This window comes from Fusarium venenatum, assembly GCF_020744135.1.
Source record: "Fusarium venenatum strain MPI-CAGE-CH-0201 chromosome Unknown EDB82scaffold_4, whole genome shotgun sequence".
Classification (NCBI taxonomy): Eukaryota; Fungi; Ascomycota; class Sordariomycetes; order Hypocreales; family Nectriaceae; genus Fusarium; species Fusarium venenatum.
Window position 1 is genome coordinate 3,078,227 of NW_027072132.1, and position 19,549 is coordinate 3,097,775.

The 19,549-nt window shown below is 48.2% G+C and overlaps 6 protein-coding genes across 6 annotated transcripts; 3 read left to right on the forward strand and 3 right to left on the reverse strand.

Annotated features, from left to right (window-relative positions):
- The first annotated feature begins 795 nt into the window (after positions 1–795).
- Positions 796–2,098, forward strand: EDB82DRAFT_312849 (uncharacterized protein). Its single transcript, XM_025737934.2, has one exon. The coding sequence runs from the start codon at positions 1,063–1,065 to the stop codon at positions 1,774–1,776; it is 714 nt and encodes a 237-aa protein (XP_025592744.1). The 5' UTR covers positions 796–1,062; the 3' UTR covers positions 1,777–2,098.
- A 2,158-nt stretch (positions 2,099–4,256) lies between these two features.
- On the reverse strand, positions 4,257–5,347 carry EDB82DRAFT_529526 (uncharacterized protein; the record flags this gene model as incomplete). Its single annotated transcript, XM_025737935.2, has 3 exons — positions 4,257–4,328; positions 4,381–5,217; positions 5,267–5,347. 3 exons carry the CDS (start codon positions 5,345–5,347, stop codon positions 4,257–4,259), a joined length of 990 nt encoding a protein of 329 aa, XP_025592745.2.
- A 2,336-nt stretch (positions 5,348–7,683) lies between these two features.
- On the forward strand, positions 7,684–8,602 carry EDB82DRAFT_312954 (uncharacterized protein). The gene is made up of 2 exons (XM_065607457.1): positions 7,684–7,889; positions 7,939–8,602. Exon 2 carries the CDS (start codon positions 7,939–7,941, stop codon positions 8,443–8,445), a length of 507 nt encoding a protein of 168 aa, XP_065463329.1. The 5' UTR covers positions 7,684–7,889; the 3' UTR covers positions 8,446–8,602.
- A 905-nt stretch (positions 8,603–9,507) lies between these two features.
- EDB82DRAFT_579468 (ribonucleotide reductase) lies at positions 9,508–12,961 on the reverse strand. Its single transcript, XM_025737936.2, has 5 exons — positions 12,707–12,961; positions 12,476–12,633; positions 12,176–12,420; positions 12,084–12,119; positions 9,508–12,028 (listed from the first exon to the last, which is right to left on the reverse strand). Exons 1-5 carry the CDS (start codon positions 12,723–12,725, stop codon positions 9,793–9,795), a joined length of 2,694 nt encoding a protein of 897 aa, XP_025592746.2. The 5' UTR covers positions 12,726–12,961; the 3' UTR covers positions 9,508–9,792.
- A 404-nt stretch (positions 12,962–13,365) lies between these two features.
- On the forward strand, positions 13,366–15,091 carry EDB82DRAFT_513983 (uncharacterized protein). Its single transcript, XM_025737937.2, has 3 exons — positions 13,366–13,719; positions 13,812–13,989; positions 14,051–15,091. Exons 1-3 carry the CDS (start codon positions 13,561–13,563, stop codon positions 14,992–14,994), a joined length of 1,281 nt encoding a protein of 426 aa, XP_025592747.1. The 5' UTR covers positions 13,366–13,560; the 3' UTR covers positions 14,995–15,091.
- EDB82DRAFT_313043 (centromere protein Chl4/mis15/CENP-N) lies at positions 14,982–16,837 on the reverse strand. Its single transcript, XM_025737938.2, has one exon. It carries the CDS (start codon positions 16,602–16,604, stop codon positions 15,081–15,083), a length of 1,524 nt encoding a protein of 507 aa, XP_025592748.2. The 5' UTR covers positions 16,605–16,837; the 3' UTR covers positions 14,982–15,080.
- Between the last annotated feature and the right edge of the window lie 2,712 nt (positions 16,838–19,549).

A 19,549-nucleotide genomic window follows, 5' to 3' on the forward strand; every position in this document is an offset into this window, starting at 1 on the left:
TGTTTGAGGTTGATTGATCTTCCTGTCGCTATTCCCGTCGTGATAATGGCAGCTGAACCTGGCAGGACATCTTTTGACTTGTCGGGAGATGTGGGTCTCGTCTGCACATCTCAAGCTAACGTTAGCTGACAGCCCTACATAACTATATGCTGTTCCCTTCCTTGTTGATATCTTTTAGAACCAGTCACCTTGGTTGCTCTGGGATCCAAAGCCTGGTGGCTGTGGATATACTCGAGGCCCTCCCCCCACTTCTGCCGTCTTTACCGCAATGCCGGTTCATGGCCCTCACTGAGTGTGCCGGGCATCTTCGCGACAAAGCTTTGCGAGCGTCTGGAAACACTTCAGCCTTCGCCCAAGAACGTGCAGATCCTCAAAGTTCCTGCGCTCCTTGTCAGCTTGCCAACTCATTCGTCCCATCTAGAGTTGATGGCAATCTATCAAATCAAAACGATTCTTCTTAGTTGAGAGTATTGTAAAGGAAGATCTTGTTTATTATCGAGGTGACTTGGCGGCTGACAACAACCTCGTCAACCGATAAGTTCGTATAGTACAGCGCTGACATGACGTATCAGACCGCACAATACGCACAGATGGAGTTGACCGCCGCGTTCTTATATGAAGATCTTCTAGTGTCTCAGTTGAACGCACACAGTCGTCATATCTATATCGACATTCAGTTGAAGAAGGACGTGCCCTACACATCAAATATGTCGGCTTCTCGATCAAAGCCCAATTGGGCGCGCATCGCTTTAGCCGGCAACCTGTGGCTGGCTGTACTCCTGTCAGGTGCGAAAATTATGGATTATTGAGCTGCACGCTGTGATAGATCACTATAATACTTCCATATCAGTGGTTACCGCATATTCAGTGCATCACATGTACCACCATTAAATATTGAATGTACGTCACCAAATGTTCTTGGAATGAACAGATATATTCGTTGCTGTGTCTCACTCCAACCACATATCTCAACTCTTTTTCTGTATATTTCTCTCCATTTGTGCGCTGTGAAGGGCCAGTTCGTGTTGCCTTTGGATACTGTATCATTGTCATATCGATACCATGAAGTCCTGCAGCCTTGCCGCATTGGCGTTCGTTATCAGTCCTTCTTTCTGTTTCAATAAGGACAAAAATATCCATCTTCAATGGTCACTATGTGACCGGGACGCAGAAGCCGTCCTAGAAAAGCTAGGCGAGGAAGTTCGTGAGCCTTACAAACAAAATCCGATCACCTACTTCGATACGATGCCGCCAACACACGCGCAGCAAGGCGTGATGTTTCGCACAAAAGTCAACAAAGGTGACCCTTTTTCTGTCATTAAGGTTCGCTTTGATGAGAAGCCCGCACGCCCGCCTCCTAACGCAGATTGTGTTTGGGATCGATATGGAGACTATATCCCTTATACGTGTGGGGCGCGGTATCTGTTGAGTGACAAAACGAAGGAAGTATGGAGTGAAGACCAAGTTCGCTTTGCAGAGAAGTACGACGACATTGACTGGGATGGTCTTGTTCCTTATGGGCCTTTCCCCGATGGTAAATGGAAGTTGAAGATCTTAGGACACAAAGCCAAGCTTGATGATGTGGTGGCTGGAAAATTGCACCTCATGGAGATTGAGCTGTCCACCCCCAAGATTGGATCTGAGGAAGTTTACGACAAGGTTACCGCGTACCTTGAAGATCACGGAGTTCTGCTCTGTGATCCCCAGCAATCGAAGACGGTGCGGCTGTTCCGTGACCGGGGACTTATTGATGACGGGGTGAGCGAAGAACTGTAAGGGCCTATGCCTGCGCTTCGCTCTTGAGATGGGACATGGTATACACGATACCCGGATTTTGTTGAGCGGCTGGAATGCATTAATGTTTCCCAATCATGTTTTCTGTGCTCGATTATCTCTGCATCGCGCGGGGTGCATCGACAACCTCGATTTACGTATACAGGAGTCTTCTTATGATTGCGCATAACAATGGCCTTTGCATCATTTAGGACATGTGGTCGAGTATGGCGGTTAACTAGTCTACTATTTTCAATTCATTGTGTATCCGGGGACTCTGTCGAGTTCCTGTGAAGCTCATTTTCACACTTGATCACTATACAACCAGCCGAACTCGTAATCATCACTGTTAAAACATGATTCTCTCTTAAGTCTAAGTTTATCACAAGTTATGTAACCATCCTGGATTTCTGAAAATGTCTATGAAATTTTCCACAAGACTTCCAAAATGGTGTAGGTTGAGGGTATTGTATAGCCATGGCTCCCAATAAATAAACCATTTAAGAAGGACTAGTAAACTCGCAAAAGTGGCTCTTATCTCGATTCCCCACGGTGAAATACGGCCAGAACTACGGAGATGATCTACAACTGTTCGTACTGCTGGTGTAATACTGCCGAGGTCACTGATCTTTTTCATTTTTATTAGGATTGATGGTGTAGAGCCAGACGCAGAACTGTTTCCACAGCTAGTAACGAGTATTGGAAGTTTCAGAACAATCGTTTAAGACAACATCAGTATACCAATTCGTCGACGCACGCGTGGTGTTTTCGGTGTCTGATCGAGTCGTCACTTGAGAGTACGTGTAGAATTGCTTAGACTGTGTGAAGTGATCGTGATACAAGAGTAGCAAATGGCGATCACTCACTGCTATACATGATTTTATCCCCATCTACGGCAGCGCTATTTAATTGAGTTAAAACGAGGTTTGAACGACTGTTCTCACTGAGAAGCAAATGTCTTTCGTGTTTGGATAGCCACTGACTTTCTCTGCGAGGTGATTGCTGATGGAAACCTTATGACAAAACAGTAGCAACTGCCAGGTACTGCTCAACCCAACCATCTAATGTTAACGAGAGAGGCGAGAAGCAACATATTGTAGGGAGGTACACATTTACTACTTGGGCGCATTTGCCAACAGCAATTAGAATTCAGGAACTGGCCACTCATTATTCAATGTAATGTTGAGGGCAACGAGGAACCGCAAAGTCCATTAGGGACAACGTAAAGTTCACCTCCCAAACGTTAGTCTTGTATCCAGAACCTCCGGTCTAGAGTTGTAGCCCTGACTCCCACTCCGTTCAAGTACTCCCAGGTTTGTTGAGCCTGACCTGAAATGCATGAACAGACTCTCTAATATTGCTACTTGCGTTCTAAGTAATCACCTCCCCCAAGTATGTAAAAAAGCAAATTCATGATGAAATATCGTCAGTTTCGGAACTGTATCATGATTGTGAAACCAAACCGCCACTGTGGTTGAACCAGTTCATAACCACTGGAGAGAATAGAGTTCCAAAGAACTCAACGAGAAAGCCCAAAGTCTCAATAAATACATACTTTTGCCCCTGATCTTACATTGACCACCATCTCAAAGTTACATAAACCTACGTTTGAGCATACGCGATTACAGAGAGGCCTTACCTGTGGGAATCCAAAGAACATCAACTAAAACACTAGAACCCGGATGGGTATCATAACAACATATACGAAAACAGTTTTGCTTTACGTCTCTTTCAGCCACCTTCATCTCTGTTGAGCATACAGTCTCAACATAAGAGTCTTTATTGCTATGAATCGACTATAGTACTACCCAGATCAAGGTGCCGGATGCGGTTGCTGGAAAGTGGTCTTCAAAACTGAAGTTACACATATGCAAACCAGCGATCGCCTCAACCAACTTAGTCGGTATACACTTGTGAAGAAAGAACAAGTAATCAGTTTGTTTGAAGAAACGACGCCTCCACGTTTCACACTTGAGTCAAGAAAATTGAAAAGGCACATTGTTGTGAAGAAGATTATCTATTACTAATTCTCAATGAATGTGAGAAGTAAAGTCCACCCCCGAAGTCAGGCCGTAGGCCGGGTATCACCACCATCCCAGAACCCATGTAACCATCAAAGACGACACAGGCCTTGTGTGACAGCAGCACGAGCATGCCGTCTCCCGTCGTTGTCTCCCATGTCATACCACCGCCTCGCCTCACAAACAACATCAAAGATCCCATCCGTTCTCTAACATTTCTTGTCGTGTCCATTAAAGGAGAGATAAGCCGTATCCGTCATTAAAGCCTCGAAAAAACCTGACCTGTCATGTCCATTCACCTCGTTTCCATTTCTCCATAATGTGAAGATTCTTCCGCAAACCGACTCCTTGCACCGAGGAAATATGCTAAGGGTCCCAAAAGATCGAGGTACAGGCGTGAATTATGTAACAAACATGTGCAACGTAAAAGCATTAAACATCAAAATCCGGTCCATCCTTCATTTAAAGGAGGAGCATAGCGATACCAGCAGCTGCGATGACGCCAATAGGGGCACCGGTCATCTGAGCGACGGCCTATAAACAGTTAGTAAATATTCAGAGGGTACGTATTTCTATGTCAACTTACAGCGTTGTCAGCTTCAGTAGAGGTGGCGCTGGCCGCGGCATCAGTGCCGGTAGCAGTGTCAGAGCCCTCGGTGACGGTGGAGGCGTCAGTAACAGTCTCCGACACGGATCCGGACTCGGACTCGGACTCAGTACCGGTGGTAACGGTAGTGAGAGTTCGGACGACCTCGGTGCCATCGGTGGTGAAAGTGGTGACCTCAGCAGAGTCGGCAGAGTCAGTAGAAGCAGTCTCGGTGACGAGAGTTCGGACGACCTCGGTGCCGTCGGTGGTGAAGGTAGTGACCTCAGCGGACTCAGTCCCGTCAGAGGCAGAGGCAGAGGCAGAGGCAGAGTCAGAGGCAGAGGCAGTCTCGACAGGCTCGATGATGGTGGATCCACCAGAGGTGTAGGTAGTCAGGGCAACACCACCGAGGATCTCCTTGATGGTGCTGGTAACCTCATCACCCGCAGAGTTGGTGAAAACACTAGTGTAGGTGCTGACGGAGAGGTCGTCCTCGTTGCCGCCAGTGGCAGTACCGCTGATGGTGGAGACGGCGGAAGTGATGGTTGTGTCACTCTCAACGAGGGTGCTGAGGACAGTTCGAACGGCACCGGTGCCAGTAGCAGAGGCCGAAACGGAGCCAGCACTACCAGTAGTAATCTGGACACCAGCTTGGCGGCAGAGGGCAAGACCGTAGGCGATAACAGCAGCGGCCTGCTCGTCGTTGCAGATAGCAGCGGAGCAGTCACGGAGACCGTAGATGAAGTCCTGGTTGGTGCAAAGGCAGCTAACGTCACCAGCATCACATCCAAGCTCCTGGGACTTGGCAGCGCTGATCATGTTGCTGGCACAAGTTTGCTGTGGCGAGTTAGCGATGGTTTATTAGGCATTTGAGATCTTTACTTACACCACACTGAGGGAGGTCGCCGGAGCTCTGGGCAGCGGCGGCAGCAACCAGGCCGAAAACGGTGAGGAGAGAAGACTTCATCTTGACGATTTTGATTGATTGGATCGGAGTCTGAGCAGTGAGTTAGTCAAGAACTGAGGCGGTCTTTGTAGCGACAGAAAGAAGGCGAAGGTAACGAAGGTGGGTTTGCAAGCGAAGCAGGCGAGTAGGGGAGCGAGAGGAAGATGGGTAACGAATCACTGCCAGCAAGGGCGGCGACCCTGTGAATAAATGAAGTGCGAGCCCAGGAGGCCTGCGCCTAAGGCACGCGAGTGATGTTTGCGTGAGACACAAGGAGACGTGTATCACTCGAGGTATGGAAGAGCCGAGAGCAACGTGTGTAGCCCTGGGCGGCTCGCAATATGGTTTCCAGTGCTTACGTTCCGGTGCCGAATTACACAAACGCAGAGTTGGAATGAAGGAATCTTGCAGGCAACCAAAGAAGGTGCCAGCAAAACGGGAAGAAGAGGATATCTGGAACAGAAATCAAGTGATAGTGACTTACAGTAATATGTGACAACGAAGGCGATCGATCTCGTGTGAGAGTGAGACGAAGTGAGACTGGCCTAGAGTTTCTGGGGAGAGGATGTGTGAGGTGTTGGAATGAAGAATCTTGACTGATATTGACCTGGAACGAGAGGGAGAAGTTGTTGCTTTAATAAGGGCAGGCAAGAGTGGAAAGTGGGAGGTGGGAGGTGGAAACCAGAATCTTGATCTTGGCGTGACGGTTGTTTACGTTAAGCTGGCAGGTGCGAGCTGTGCTGCGTTGGGGGTATCCGTAAGGCAAGAGCGATTACAAGGCAGGCAAGCTTAGCTCCCCTGCCTAAAAAATACGGTTCCCAACTTGGCATTGGCGGTCTGGCAGGGAAAGCACGGCACGATTTGGCCTGGCCAACCTCCCTGGGGTTCTGTCTACGTCTACGTCCATCTTGCATTGAGAGGAAACTTCCATCACAAATTGAAGCGTAAATCTGCAAAGTACGTACCTAACCTAGCTGGTTGGCTTGGAGCGACCCAACGCGCGGGAGGGGCCCACGCTAACAGGACCCTAGTAACCGGAGCTGGAGGTCCACTTCACTGGGTACCTACAGCACCGCTAAACTAGACTGCCCGGACCGCCAAAGACACGGACGGAGGCCCCCTGGTAGGTTATGATGCTATCTGAAGGGTGCTCATGACAGAAGGACATTGTGATGAGCCAAGTCAATTACAATTGTTTTTCTTTTTTGATCCAGGCCTCCGCTATGGAAATTGAGTCAATGCGAGCAACTCATGTTCAGATTCAGACGTCAATGCAGTCTTGAGGTACACGATGAGGTCAGACCATTGGATGCAATGGGCTGCACAGCACAGTACAGAGTGTGTACATACTTGGTTTACCCTTGTCAACGATACTTGACCACGTCAGTGAAGTTGGTGTAAGTCCTTGCGGCGGTCTCCTAGTTAAGGTGCTTACAGACTCTGGAACTTTGCGTGGGTCCTTTGCTCCGCCAACAAAGTATCGATATCCTAAGCGAATGCAATATGCTTGATGCGATTGAAAAAGCTTTCAGTATTAGATTACACACATTATCAAGGAGCAGCCGAAGAAGCAACAAGGAAAAGAAGAAGAAGAAAAGCCCCAATAGGTGGGTGATTGCTGCGACCTACTGACTTGGGTACCTGCTGGGGAGCAGACGGGCTGCCACGCTAGATCGCCAACCACCCGCATCGGCACCCACTTCATGGCGCACAGAGCTTTGGGATACCTCGCAAAACACGATTGACAAAGTAGGTAATATTCGCATGTAGTCTACCTGTTCAACCCGAAACTCGATGTCCTCGTTTGGTCTAACCTATTTGCTAATGTGCTAGTGCACCTGAATAACCCAAACTTAAGTGTTCTTTGCACGCTGTACAGGCTACCTAGCCAAAGCTTCGTGTCGCGCACAGTTGAGTCGGTCCTACCACTAGCAAGAGGCAAAGACAGAGCTGGAGCTGACGAGCCACGAAAAAACTGGATATTATCTCTGGTCTATGACGGAAGTCTCTGTGTACACCTTCCCAGAGAGACGGTAGAGAACGATCTAATACATCAAAGCAGGCAAGAAAGACCTCGTATGCCGAGCCGGAATCACGGCCTCAAACAGACCAGAATTGTGAGCAGGCATGAAGGAAAGAAGCGGGCATGACGATTGCCAATCTGGGGTGCTTGCCTGACTTCTGTGCTGCGCCTATCAAAAGTCATGTTGTGTTGTGTTCCTGTCACGGAAATTGTGATCTCTACCAAGCAATCACAGTTTCGTTGCCCTGGACTTTGATCCCCAGCATCACAAGTACTTGGCGGCTAGCCCATAATACGTGTGATATCGTGTATTCTGTACGAAGTACCCAATCCTCAAAATCTTAGTGAGGTCAATCGTCGTTAGGCCAGTGGTGCTACGGCTGACTCCGATTCGTCAATTACCCCTGCGCCAGTCTATCCTTGGCAATCACCCAAAAACAAGTTCAAATCAACTTGCTGCACTAGCCCTCTCGATCCCCTGGCAACCGGGAGGCGGAATCATGTTCTTCTTTTTTCCTGGGGAACTTTTTCTCGATTGAGATGGGATGGGTTAGAGATATGGTGATGCTAGTGATGAAAGGGTGCGTACATGTCTCAGGAACAGATAACACAGACATGTTCAATTTGTGCCCAATATTATTATGTCCGATTGTCATTTGTCAGTATCCGTACAATCATGCCGAATATCCCAGTTTTCATTTCGCATTATTATCTTGTATCAGGTTTTCGCTCAACTTCCACAGAATCCATCCATCGCATTTGCCAGAGGAAAATGCTCTCATTCTTGATCTTTTGGAGGCCAACCCCACTCGAGCCGAGTCACTCACTCTATCGTTCCACTTACACTGTACCCATAAACATCCATCCAATATCCATTTCAACGTTCAATCGAGCTCTGTTATGCTCTGTTCCCTGTTCAGCTGGCTCTGATGAACTGTGCCCAGACTGGCCACGCAGCGGGCCAAGCCACTCAAGCCACAAATCGAGAGCCAAACAGACCAGGGGACCTGCCAAAATATGGGCCTTTGATGTCATGGACCGCATCATCATCGGTTTTTTCCCTCTCTCGCGTGTGGTCCAAGCTCAACCTCTCTAGCTTCTATCACGGTGAGGGACCTTGTCGAGCTGGACCGGCCTGGCCTGGACCTTGTAGTGTCAAGCCTGGACCATAGTTCAGGATCCATCCATCCTAACGTCACTCACCACCCTCAGGCCTCCCCAGTTTCATTTTCATCTCTATGCAATGCAAAGTAATACAACGTTTCCGTCCCGTCATCATGACAATCCTGCCAACTGGCAGTTTTGTCGTTTCATGTTTCTTTTCCGATCGTGTGATAAACATGATCTATCCACGATCTCCATCATGGTTGATTGTTGATCTTACATGGAGATGTTTGTGTCGAAAAAGACAGCAAACACTATCTGTAATGGAGCCCGGAACGTCGCTCCGATCATAGCATTTCGTAGCTGAGACATCTTGCTCGTTCCAGCCACCATCTGACTTGCAGGTCGCACATCGTGGCTGATTCTCCCTTTTTTTTTTTTTTTTTTTTTGTCGCAATGTCCAGTTCGCCAACCCTCCCTTTCAATACCAAGTAATTTGTAGTCTAATTGCGAGGCTGGTGCATACTCTGAAACCGAATAGTTCATCAGGTGTTGGTTTCATTCGTGTACTACCAAATGAGTAACAAAGCAAACAGTAGTTTGCACCCTTGCACTCTAGGGTGGCCATGTTTTTGCCCTTACTTCGATCGTCCTCTTGACTTTCTCTCTTTTTTGTTCAAATTCAAATACAATAAAATAGGGTTCCGTAAGATGTGAGATTTTCTGGATTGGTATATGATCGTTAGCATTGACTTTGGTGGCTGACCATTGATCACCACGTTGAACCGGGCGGGCCGGTGAAAGTGCTATCACTGAGGAGTAAAAAACTCAACCGTGAAGCAAGGAAGGCAGAATTAGTAGATCAGTTTAGGCCACTTTGGGCAAGCTCTTGGACGGCCTGTTTTCCTGCTCTGCAGAATCCAGAGCTTAACTTGTCTGCTACATGCGATGGTACTTCGGTCAAATATTTCTCAGGCTGTACCAAATACTGCATTTGATAACAATACCTCAGTTCTACATCGTGTGCACATCGATACCTTTGCAAGAAAAAGGGCATGGCAAAATAACAATTATTCAAAGCAATGCACAAGCATCAGCGTAAACTATCTATAGCAATTGCCACGACTAGAGTGAGCCGCCAGGGTCTCAAGTATCAAAAACCTAATAACGTACTCCATAACAAGCATGTCCAACAGGATCATTGCCACCCAACATAACTATACATGACCAAACATCAAATTCTAAGCCACATTACCTTTCCTCGCTGTATCGTATCATGTCCCCCAAAACATTCAACTCATCCATTGTCGTAAATACACATGCAAAGTACATTATGTGCCTAACCACTGCACATGATGCAGGACTCGGGATCTTCAATGCTACATTGCAAGACAGCCTCTGAGTAGATATCGCGTTCGCGATCCTCGTTGTCCTCACCCTGGTCTTCAGACTGAGTGTTCTTCTTCATTCCAAGCTCTTCCTCCTGGACCTTTTCAGCAGGCTCAGTGGGAAGGGCTTTGGGGCTGTCACCCTCGGCGACGTCAGCCTTGATGACGGGGGCACGACCAGGAATAGATGTGCTGCCATTCACGCCGTTGGCGGAATTACCGTTTAACCCACCGTCCTGGGAGCCGGTCCTGTTGCCATTGATGCCACTCTGACCCATAGCAGCAGGTGAGGACATCGAATAGCTTGACCCAGCAGGAGGAGCGCGCTTCCCTAGGGGCTTAATCGAAGCAGCGCTGGTGTCGGCAATCTTGAGAGCTTCCTGATCGACAGTGAACTGGATAGGAGCCGCAGCAGCCTGTGTACGGAGGTAGTACATGCCGGTCTTGAGTCCGAGCTTCCAGCCAGCGAAGTGCATGCTGGTGATCTTACCCATGGTAGGGTCCTTCATGTGAATGTTGAGAGACTGAGACTGATCAATGAAGGCACCACGGTCCGCAGCCATTTGCACAACCTGTCGCTGAGAAATCTCCCACACAGTCTTGTACAGAGCCTTGACATCGGCAGGGATGTTGGGGATGTTCTGGACAGAACCGTTATCAGCAATGATACGGTTCTTCATAGCATCGGACCAGAGACCCAAGTCGACAAGATCCTTCAGAAGCCAGGGATTGACAACCTGGAATTCGCCAGCAAGGACTCGGCGTTGGTAGATGTTGGAGGTGTAGGGTTCGAAGCACTCGTTGTTGCCAAGAATCTGCGACGTGCTGGCAGTAGGCATAGGAGCAACGAGTAGACTGTTGCGGATACCGTGCGTCTTTACATCCTCCCGTAGGGATTCCCAGTCCCAAAGGTCAGAGGGCTTGACATTCCACATGTCAAACTGGAGAATACCCTCAGAGGCAGGAGAGCCCTTGAAGGTGGAGTAGGGGCCCTCCTCCTTGGCGAGCTGCACAGAGGTGGTAAGGGCAGCGTGGTAGATTGTCTCAAAGATTTGCTTGTTCAGCTCACGAGCCTCAGGAGACTCAAAGGGCATGCGAAGTGCAAGGAAAGCATCAGCAAGACCTTGAACACCAAGGCCAATGGGTCGGTGACGCATGTTGCTGTTGCGAGCCTCTTGCACAGGGTAGTGGTTTACGTCGATGATCTTGTTCAAGTTGCGGACAACGACTTGAGTAACATCGTGGAGCTTCTTGAAGTCGTAGCAAGCATCTTCATAGTTAATGAAAGAAGGCAGAGACAAGGACGCAAGATTGCAAACAGCGACTTCATCAGGGGCGCAGTACTCAATGATCTCAGTGCACAGGTTGGAGCTTCGGATGGTACCAAGGTTCTTTTGGTTGCTCTTGCGGTTGCAGTGATCCTTGTAGAGCATGAAGGGGTTTCCGGTTTCTGTCTGGGCCTCGAGAATGGCGTACCAAAGCTTCTGAGCCTTGATAGACTTGCGACCCTTACCCTCTCTCTCGTACTTCTCGTACAGAGCCTCAAACTCGTCACCGTAACAGTCAGCAAGACCAGGGCACTCGTTGGGGCACATAAGAGTCCATTCGCCGTTCTTCTCGACACGCTTCATAAAAAGATCAGGAATCCAGAGAGCCAGGAACAGGTCACGAGCTCGGACCTCCTCCTTACCGTGGTTCTTTCGGAGATCAAGGAACTCAAAGACGTCGGCGTGCCAGGGCTCAAGGTAGATAGCGAATGCACCAGGTCGTTTGTTGCCACCCTGGTCGACATAACGAGCAGTGTTGTTGAATACACGCAGCATGGGAACAACGCCGTTGGAAGTACCGTTGGTACCGGCAATGTAAGAGCCAGTGGCACGGATTCGGTGAACGTTCAAGCCGATACCACCAGCCATCTTGGAAATCATGGCACAAGTCTTGAGGGTGTCGTAGATACCGTCAATGCTATCCTCCTTCATATCAACAAGGAAGCATGAGGACAGCTGAGGCTGAGGGGTACCAGCGTTGAAAAGTGTGGGGGAAGCATGAGTGAAGAACTTGCTGGACATGAAGTTGTATGTCTCCAAGACACGCTCGATATCATCACCCCAGATGCCAACAGCAACACGCATGATCATGTGCTGAGGACGCTCAGCAATTTTGCCATCAATATTCAATAGATAGGACCTAAAGCAGTCAGTATTAGACACTGAAAACCGTGAAAAAACGCCATTGTACTAACCTTTGCAATGTTTTGAAACCGAAGAAGTTATATTGGCTTGAATCGGGTTAGCTGATGTTGTAACGGTCATGATGCATATGCCAACAACTTACAAGTCTCGGTCGTAAACAATAGCGCTATCTAGCTCTTCCTTGTGTCTCATAACACACTCATAAGTCTCCTTAGAGATCATGGGCGATGCACGGCCGTTCTTGGGGTTGACCCAGTGGTAGAGGTCGCTCACAACAGCGGACCATTGCTTCTTGGTTTGCTTGTGAAGGTTGGAGACGGCAATACGGGCAGCGAGGATGGCGTAGTCAGGGTGTGTAACAGTCATGTACGCAGCAGTTTCTGCAGCCTGTGGAAACCTGGTTAGTTGAGGTTGTAACGGTTATGATGCATAAGCCACTTACAAGATCGTCCAATTGAATAGTTGTGACACCGCCGTAAACACCGGAAATGACCTTCTGGGTGATAGCAACGGGGTCAACGTGGTTCATGTCGAGACCGTAACACAGTCTTGAGACACGAGCAGTGATCTTATCAAACTGAACACGCTCTTGGCGGCCATCTAAGATGAATGTTAGCTATTGAGAGTCTTCGTATGGTCACCATGAGCCCTTGCGTGGCCAGATCATACATACCTCTCTTTCTGACAAACATGATAGCGGTGGGAGAAAAAGGCGGGGAGGTCGGTGTGAGATTGGTGTAGGTTCTGTTCCTGCAGATTGAAGCAGTTAAAGAACTGAAGAGCGTCCGGAAGGGTTGACGCTTTGTTGAAAGGAAACGTGAGAATTATTACAAGAGTTTCGGGTGTGTTTGATTTGTGGTTGTTGAGGAGATGAGAAATTCGAATTTGGGTGGATGATGGAGGTGGTTTTAAGGAGAGCGCGTAAAACAGACGCGACGCCAAGTTCTTAGCGCGTAAAACAGCGACAGGGACGTAACAACCCATTAACAAAGACCCCGCCTGAAACCTAAGGCAACGCCCCATTTGAGGTAGACAAAGACTTTTCAAAACTGTAATTTACGTGAAAACAATGGGTTGATTAGTCTCAATGGACATCCTGAGCACTTCTTAACTGTGATATAATATAATTCTATGCATTTTTAACCTCTAAAGTGCCATTGTTCTTCCTTCCCTTTCCGATATCGCTTTTCATGTCTTCCGTGTGATTTTGCGTTGCCAGAGCATTGGTGGGGTTTCAGAGGGGTCAATCGACGGCGCGAAGTCACGTGAAGCCACTCCAAATTATTAATTGCATGTTGGCTCTGTAAGCAAGCGGTGAAATTACCTACAACTAACTGAGCTTGGACACCAGGTTGACTGGAGGATGTGACCTTGCGTAGACTCTACAACCAATCAACGACGCAAAGCGAAATTACCTGCCTTGTTGGCTACGCTCTGGTCTAAAAAAAGGCATCTAGAAATTACAGTTGCAAGGCAACAAGATACTCAGTGACTCACTATTGAGTCGACAAAAGATACTCAAAGTCAATGACATCGAGGCGTCTTTTGAATTGTTTTCAGTCTTCAGTCACCAGTGGTTTCAGGACTTCAAGTCCCAGAACCCAAGCCTTCGACTTTCGCAGAATGGCTTCATCTACAGCAACTCAACCTGTTAATGGCTCTAGCTACGAACCCAGATACATTGATGTATGTTAAATTCCAATTGTCTCTACTATATCCGGCCCCACTGGTTTCATACTTTTGATATCAGATCCCGTTAACACATGTTTGACTAGTAGATTGGCATCAATCTTACCGACCCCATCTTTCGAGGAAAATACCATGGCAAAGAGAGACATCCCGATGATCTCGATGCCATTATTGGAAGAGCCCGTGAAGTTGGCTGTACAAAACTCATAGTGACTGGCTCGGATCTGGCCAACTCCCGAGATGCCCTTACCCTTGCCAAAGATTATCGTAAGTTTTTGTCCCCTGTTTATCAATCAGATCAGATAATCAGACTAAATCTCGTCAACAGCCGGGACCATCTTTGGGACTGCAGGCATCCATCCCTGCAGCAGTGCCGTCTTCAGCGAAGCGGGCCCTTCTCACGAGTCTGAGCACACAACGCCATGCGACCCTGATCCTTCAGCTCCGGTCTCGGAAGAGCACCCTCCTTGTTCAACAAAGACCGAGAAGCTCATTGCAGATCTCACGTCTCTTATTACAGAGGCCCAGGCCTCAGGCCAGAAGAGCCTTGTTGCTATGGGCGAGTTCGGTCTGGACTATGACCGTCTGCACTATTGTTCCAAGACTATCCAGCTTCACTCATTTGCTGCTCAACTCAAGGTCGCTGCTTCGATATCTCCCCAGCTCCCGCTATTCTTGCATTCTCGAGCCGCTCATGAGGACTTTGTCCGGCTCTTGAAGGAGGCATTTGGCGAAAAGCTGGAGAAGTTGGAGAAGGGCGGCGTGGTGCATAGTTTCACTGGTACAGCCGAGGAGATGCGCGAGCTGATGGAATTGGGATTGCACATTGGTATCAACGGGTGTAGCTTCAAGACTGCCGAGAACTGCGCTGTCGTTAAGGAGGTTCACCTCGACCGTCTCATGATCGAGACTGATGGACCCTGGTGCGAAGTTCGACCAAGTCACGAGGGTTACAAATACCTGATCGAGAAGAAGAAAGACACCCTCGTACCTGAGAACGAGCAGAACGGAACTGCTGCTGCTGAACCTGCGCAGAAACCTCAAAAGCAGTCCAAGAAGAACCAGAAGAAAGAGCCCGAGGTGCCAGAAAGATACAAGATCGTGAAGAAGGAGAAGTGGGAAGAGGGGGCCATGGTCAAGGGACGCAACGAGCCTTGTAACATTGAACGAGTCGCCAAGATTATTGCAGGAATTAAGGAGGTCAGTATTGAGGAGGTTTGCGAAGCTGCGTGGAAAAACACAGTAAAGGTCTTTGGACTCGAGGAGAACTAGAAACGTTTTGACATGTTGATTCGTCATGGGGGTATCAAATAGAGAAGAAAGACATAGACTATGCACCATATAGATCCAACACCTTTTCATATGCCAGAGCCTTTGTACCCGCGTATTCTTCCATGCCTCACAAGTCCTGTTGTCACACCCTCCTCACCCGTCATCCACCCGGGCATCTGTTCTCCATCGATTATCCCAGCCTCGACAAGTTGCCGTACGCCAGCCCAAACGTGAGTTCCTGAGAACGTAATTTTGACAGTGGGCGTCCATTGTTGAGATGGGGTTGCATCGTTTCTGTTGTCCTCTTCTGTTGTAGCATTTGCCTCCTGAATGACTGCGGTAATCTTGCTCTTCCGTCGATTTTTGCTGCCATGTTCTGTGTTGCCCTGCTCGTTCTCTTCGCCTCCTGGTTCGCTTAAGTCCACACTTGTAGAAGGAAATGGATCTTGTATGACTATGTCAACCTTTTCCACTCCCTTTCCATCCGTGACAATAGCCGAATCACCGAATCGAGCTTTTGCAGTAAGCCTTGCCTTTTTTGATGCCTGTTGTGATTGGGTCAATGGCGCTCCACGTTTGAGGTTGTTGAACGACGATTCTCGAGATAATGGCGGACTTGGGAGAACGGTGTCTAATGGCGACACTTTTGTTGATTCGCTAGAATAGATGCTCCAGCCACCTCCCGCAGCGTTTGTGCGACCAGGTCCATTCTTTTCTAATAAGACCTCCAGGTTCTTGCTGGAAAGATTGCCTGCTTTGAGGGTGTATCGTTCACGAGGACGTGAGAGGGCCTTGGGGACTCCATCGACGATCAAGCTTTGCAGACTCTTCAGATCGCCTGAAGCAACAGAACCAGTGGCTTGGGATTTGGTAATATAAAGTGAAGGCGATCCGTCTGGAAAAGCGATGTACACAGTTCTCGACGAGTCGAAGTTAGTCGCAGTGCCAGCAGCGTCTCGGCCTGACAGGGCAAAGTCGGTATTATAGGGCGAGTCAACGACAAATATCCGCAAGAGCAAGACAGGTATATCTTTTGGTCTGTGAAAGTGATAATGCGCCTTGACGTCCGGTAACACATGAGTTTGAAGGTTTTGTAGGAATGTTGAGGGGTGAAATCGTGGAATTCTCAGATTCTCTTGATCAACCTTGAGCATTTGGTCTTCGCCAGCGGCTTGAGATAGCTGTTTCAAGGGCAGAATCGAATATGCTGTCCATCTTTGAGATATTGGGTTCTGTTCGAAATAGGCCATATCTGCCATGGCCAATTGATATAGCGTCAGACCAATCCTCCAGTCACCTTCGACAATTCTGCTAACGACATCTCTTTTTGACCCTTTTTGGTGTTGCATGTCAATGTAAAGTTGCTGCAAATCGTCAACTGATTGACAGGGAGGATAAATGTCATCGCTTTCTTCCTCATCTTCCTCATTCTTCCTTTCGATATAGGGTACGGCATTGGGTAGACTCTCATCGTCGAGCCAGTCTAATGCCAAGGAGATAAGTGACTCTCGTGATAGTCGGTTGAGGCTCTTGATAACAGCAGGATTGGAAGCATGGACTCGTAATGAGGATGGTAACCTGGCTGTTGTTGGGATTGAGAAGCGGGCCATTGTTTTGTTGTTTGTTTTGTTTTATAGCAACTTAGTCACAAAGACTGGAGTTGGAAATCCAAAATGGGGCATACACAAGGCTAAACCACAAATCTTTTTTCCTGGTTGGTGTTGAGTTGGACCAGGGTAGTTTACTGATCTCTTAGAATAGAAAACCCGATAACATATGCTTATAGATTCACTCATGAGACGCGATACATTCACTTTAGAGTCGCGTTTCTTACCAGACCAACAAGGAATAGCAGCCAACATGCACGGGCCATGACCAAGTCTTGTCGAACGGATTGTCTCTCTGTTACCGCTCACGTGACTGAGAGCACATGATAGGTCATGTGATTGAGCTTTTTGGAGCAGGTCCAAATCAGGTCGCGATTATGGCAAAGGACATCGTCCCTCAAAACCATATTGTTTCATCTTCCGTTTTTCTTCGGGATAACAATCTCACCAAGAAAAAAGGAGTTGAAGCTGAAGCTCGGTTTTTAATGTGTGGACTCGGAGGTGAGTATGGACGGATTCGGAGATGCGATTGCACTCAACTGATTGGTTGGGAGTTTTCAATGCCTCATTGCTCTTGTCAAAGACCAGATAAGACGGTTCCACCACTCAAGGGACAGCATCTCCACTGTTAGTCTGATGAACGTTACCGTTAGATTCGAACGTGACTTCGACCTGACGGAGGCAAATTATTGACGACACCGCGGTCCGCCCTAGGAATTGATTTTCTGCAACGGTTCAGGGCTCTCTTTGCATTGGTTTTGTAGGACCTTAGAAGCCCCCGCGTCAGCCATGAGCAGGGGCTATGACGTTCTGCCTTGGCTTGCACTGCAGATCTAGTCCGGCAGATTTCAAGGGCTCGGTAGCCACCAAAATGGACTGTGAGAGCGAAGCAATTTCGTGAGGTATCGTCGATGATATCAATAGATCCGAAGTAAGGCAGATTATCACTCAGATCCTCGAAAATATGTGTCATGAATTCCCTTTAGTGATCTGGGGCCGTAGGCGAGCGGGTTGTTTTTCAAACCGGGGACACTTTCTTTGTCGGAGTTTGTGCGGTGGCTCCACCTGTGACGGGGAGTTCACGGAAGATATACGGGTGAAAGCTCAAGGGTTCCGGATGGAGACAATTTTGGAGTTCGGTTTAATAGCTTCAGAGACTATTAACCAACAAATGGCCAATGGTTTTTCCTTGGATCATCTTAATCAGGCGCGTAAGAGAAACAAGTCCGTTTGGCCACTTGAGAATCCATAAATATTCAGCTGTGCCGCACGGTAGCCAGTGCCAGCCGTGGGTGAGTCCCATGAAGCTGGGCCTATTTTATGCACGACGACGGAAAGAACATGTCTTAGTTGATCCTGGACATGGTCGAGACGAAAATGTGATTAATTGTCGACCATGTACATATATGAGTGGGGGTCAAGTCCAATAGTCCAAGGTCTACTCTGTACGATGGCCACAGATCGGCTTTTCAGAGCTGCTGATCTTATGAGTGACTCTTGAATTTCAACGAGAGAGAGAGAGATCTCGAAGTCCAACCTGGTGAGAAACAAAACCTTTTATCTATAGAGTGTTATTGGCGAAACCCATTTGTGCGCGGATTTCTTACACCGATTTTTCGGCCCAGCGCAAGAAGCTAGACTTAGCGAAAATCAAAGACACAGTCTTATAACGATGGGGTTAGTTCTGAGTCCCATGGCATGGCTCAGGATGCGGAATTGAACGAACTCCCCGACGCTGTCCGAATACGCCTTTACAGGGAAGGGTTCAGGTGGTTGTGTGACCATTGCCCACGTTCCGTGGCGTCCTACCAAGTTTCAATTTCCCTTCCTGAACGAATGAAGCACGCTGTCTGATGTGCAACTCCAAATTAAGAGGCATGTGCAAGTGGGGGGTTTTGAGGCTCTTTATCCGCCATGCCTTGCCGCATGAGAAATCATCACCGATTGAAACGGATTGACCCACGTTGGCTGGCAATCCTAGACTCCGGCAGAATAATCACTCATAGGAATGGTAAAGGACACTTGGTGAGTAATGGAGACGAAGAAGCTACCCATGAAATAAGAGATATCCACATCCGCCCGATATGCAGGGGGCGGGGAGTTGGAATTTTAACCACACAACTCAACACACAGAGAGTGAGTGGTCTTGGTGATGTATAAATCGCTGTCAAACTGGAAGACTTGGTTGCATGATATCTTTAGTCTGCAAAGCAAATCACATCCCTCTTAGCATAGCACATAAAATCAGCGGCCTTTTGCTCCCCCGGCCAGCTGCTTACGGCGCCTGTTTGAATGGCTGATTGTGGTAAAAACAGCACAACGCAGGGTCTTGCTGTAACTCTAGTGGTCATTAACGTGGGGCGGGTGGGTGTCATGGTTTGACGCGAGGGACTTGGAAGTCAATGACGGTTCAAGTTCCGGCTGATATTTTGAATTATTCAGCAAAATGCCAGCCCATATGCAGGTCATCCTGCTCCGAGTCGGGAGCTTGGTAAGCAGAATTTTATGGTCTTGTTGTACATCACAAACCTCTATTAAGTTACGAAAGAGGGAATACAGCGAGACATGCGAGCAGACCAGTAAATTAAAATGAATACGAACAAAGAACATCAACAAACATAACCACAGGATCATGTTGATATTACCATTGCGACATTCACGGCTATTTGCTCTCCTCCCCATTCGCGGAGATGCCCCCATGTTCTAGGCCACCATCGTCGAAAAGGTTGGGTCTCGTTACAACTAAGCCTTCCCAGGGAGGGTCCTTCTTATCCAGTGACTGTGCTCAGTTCACTACCCACTAACCCACCGCCCACGGACTCCCCAAACATCAACCCACTCCACTAAACCATCTGCGTAGTGGCTTCGGCGTCAATCGGCCTTGCAAAGTTGCACCCACTTTCAGAAAACCAACTTGACTTGCCTTGACCCCAGCGCACTTCTTTCTT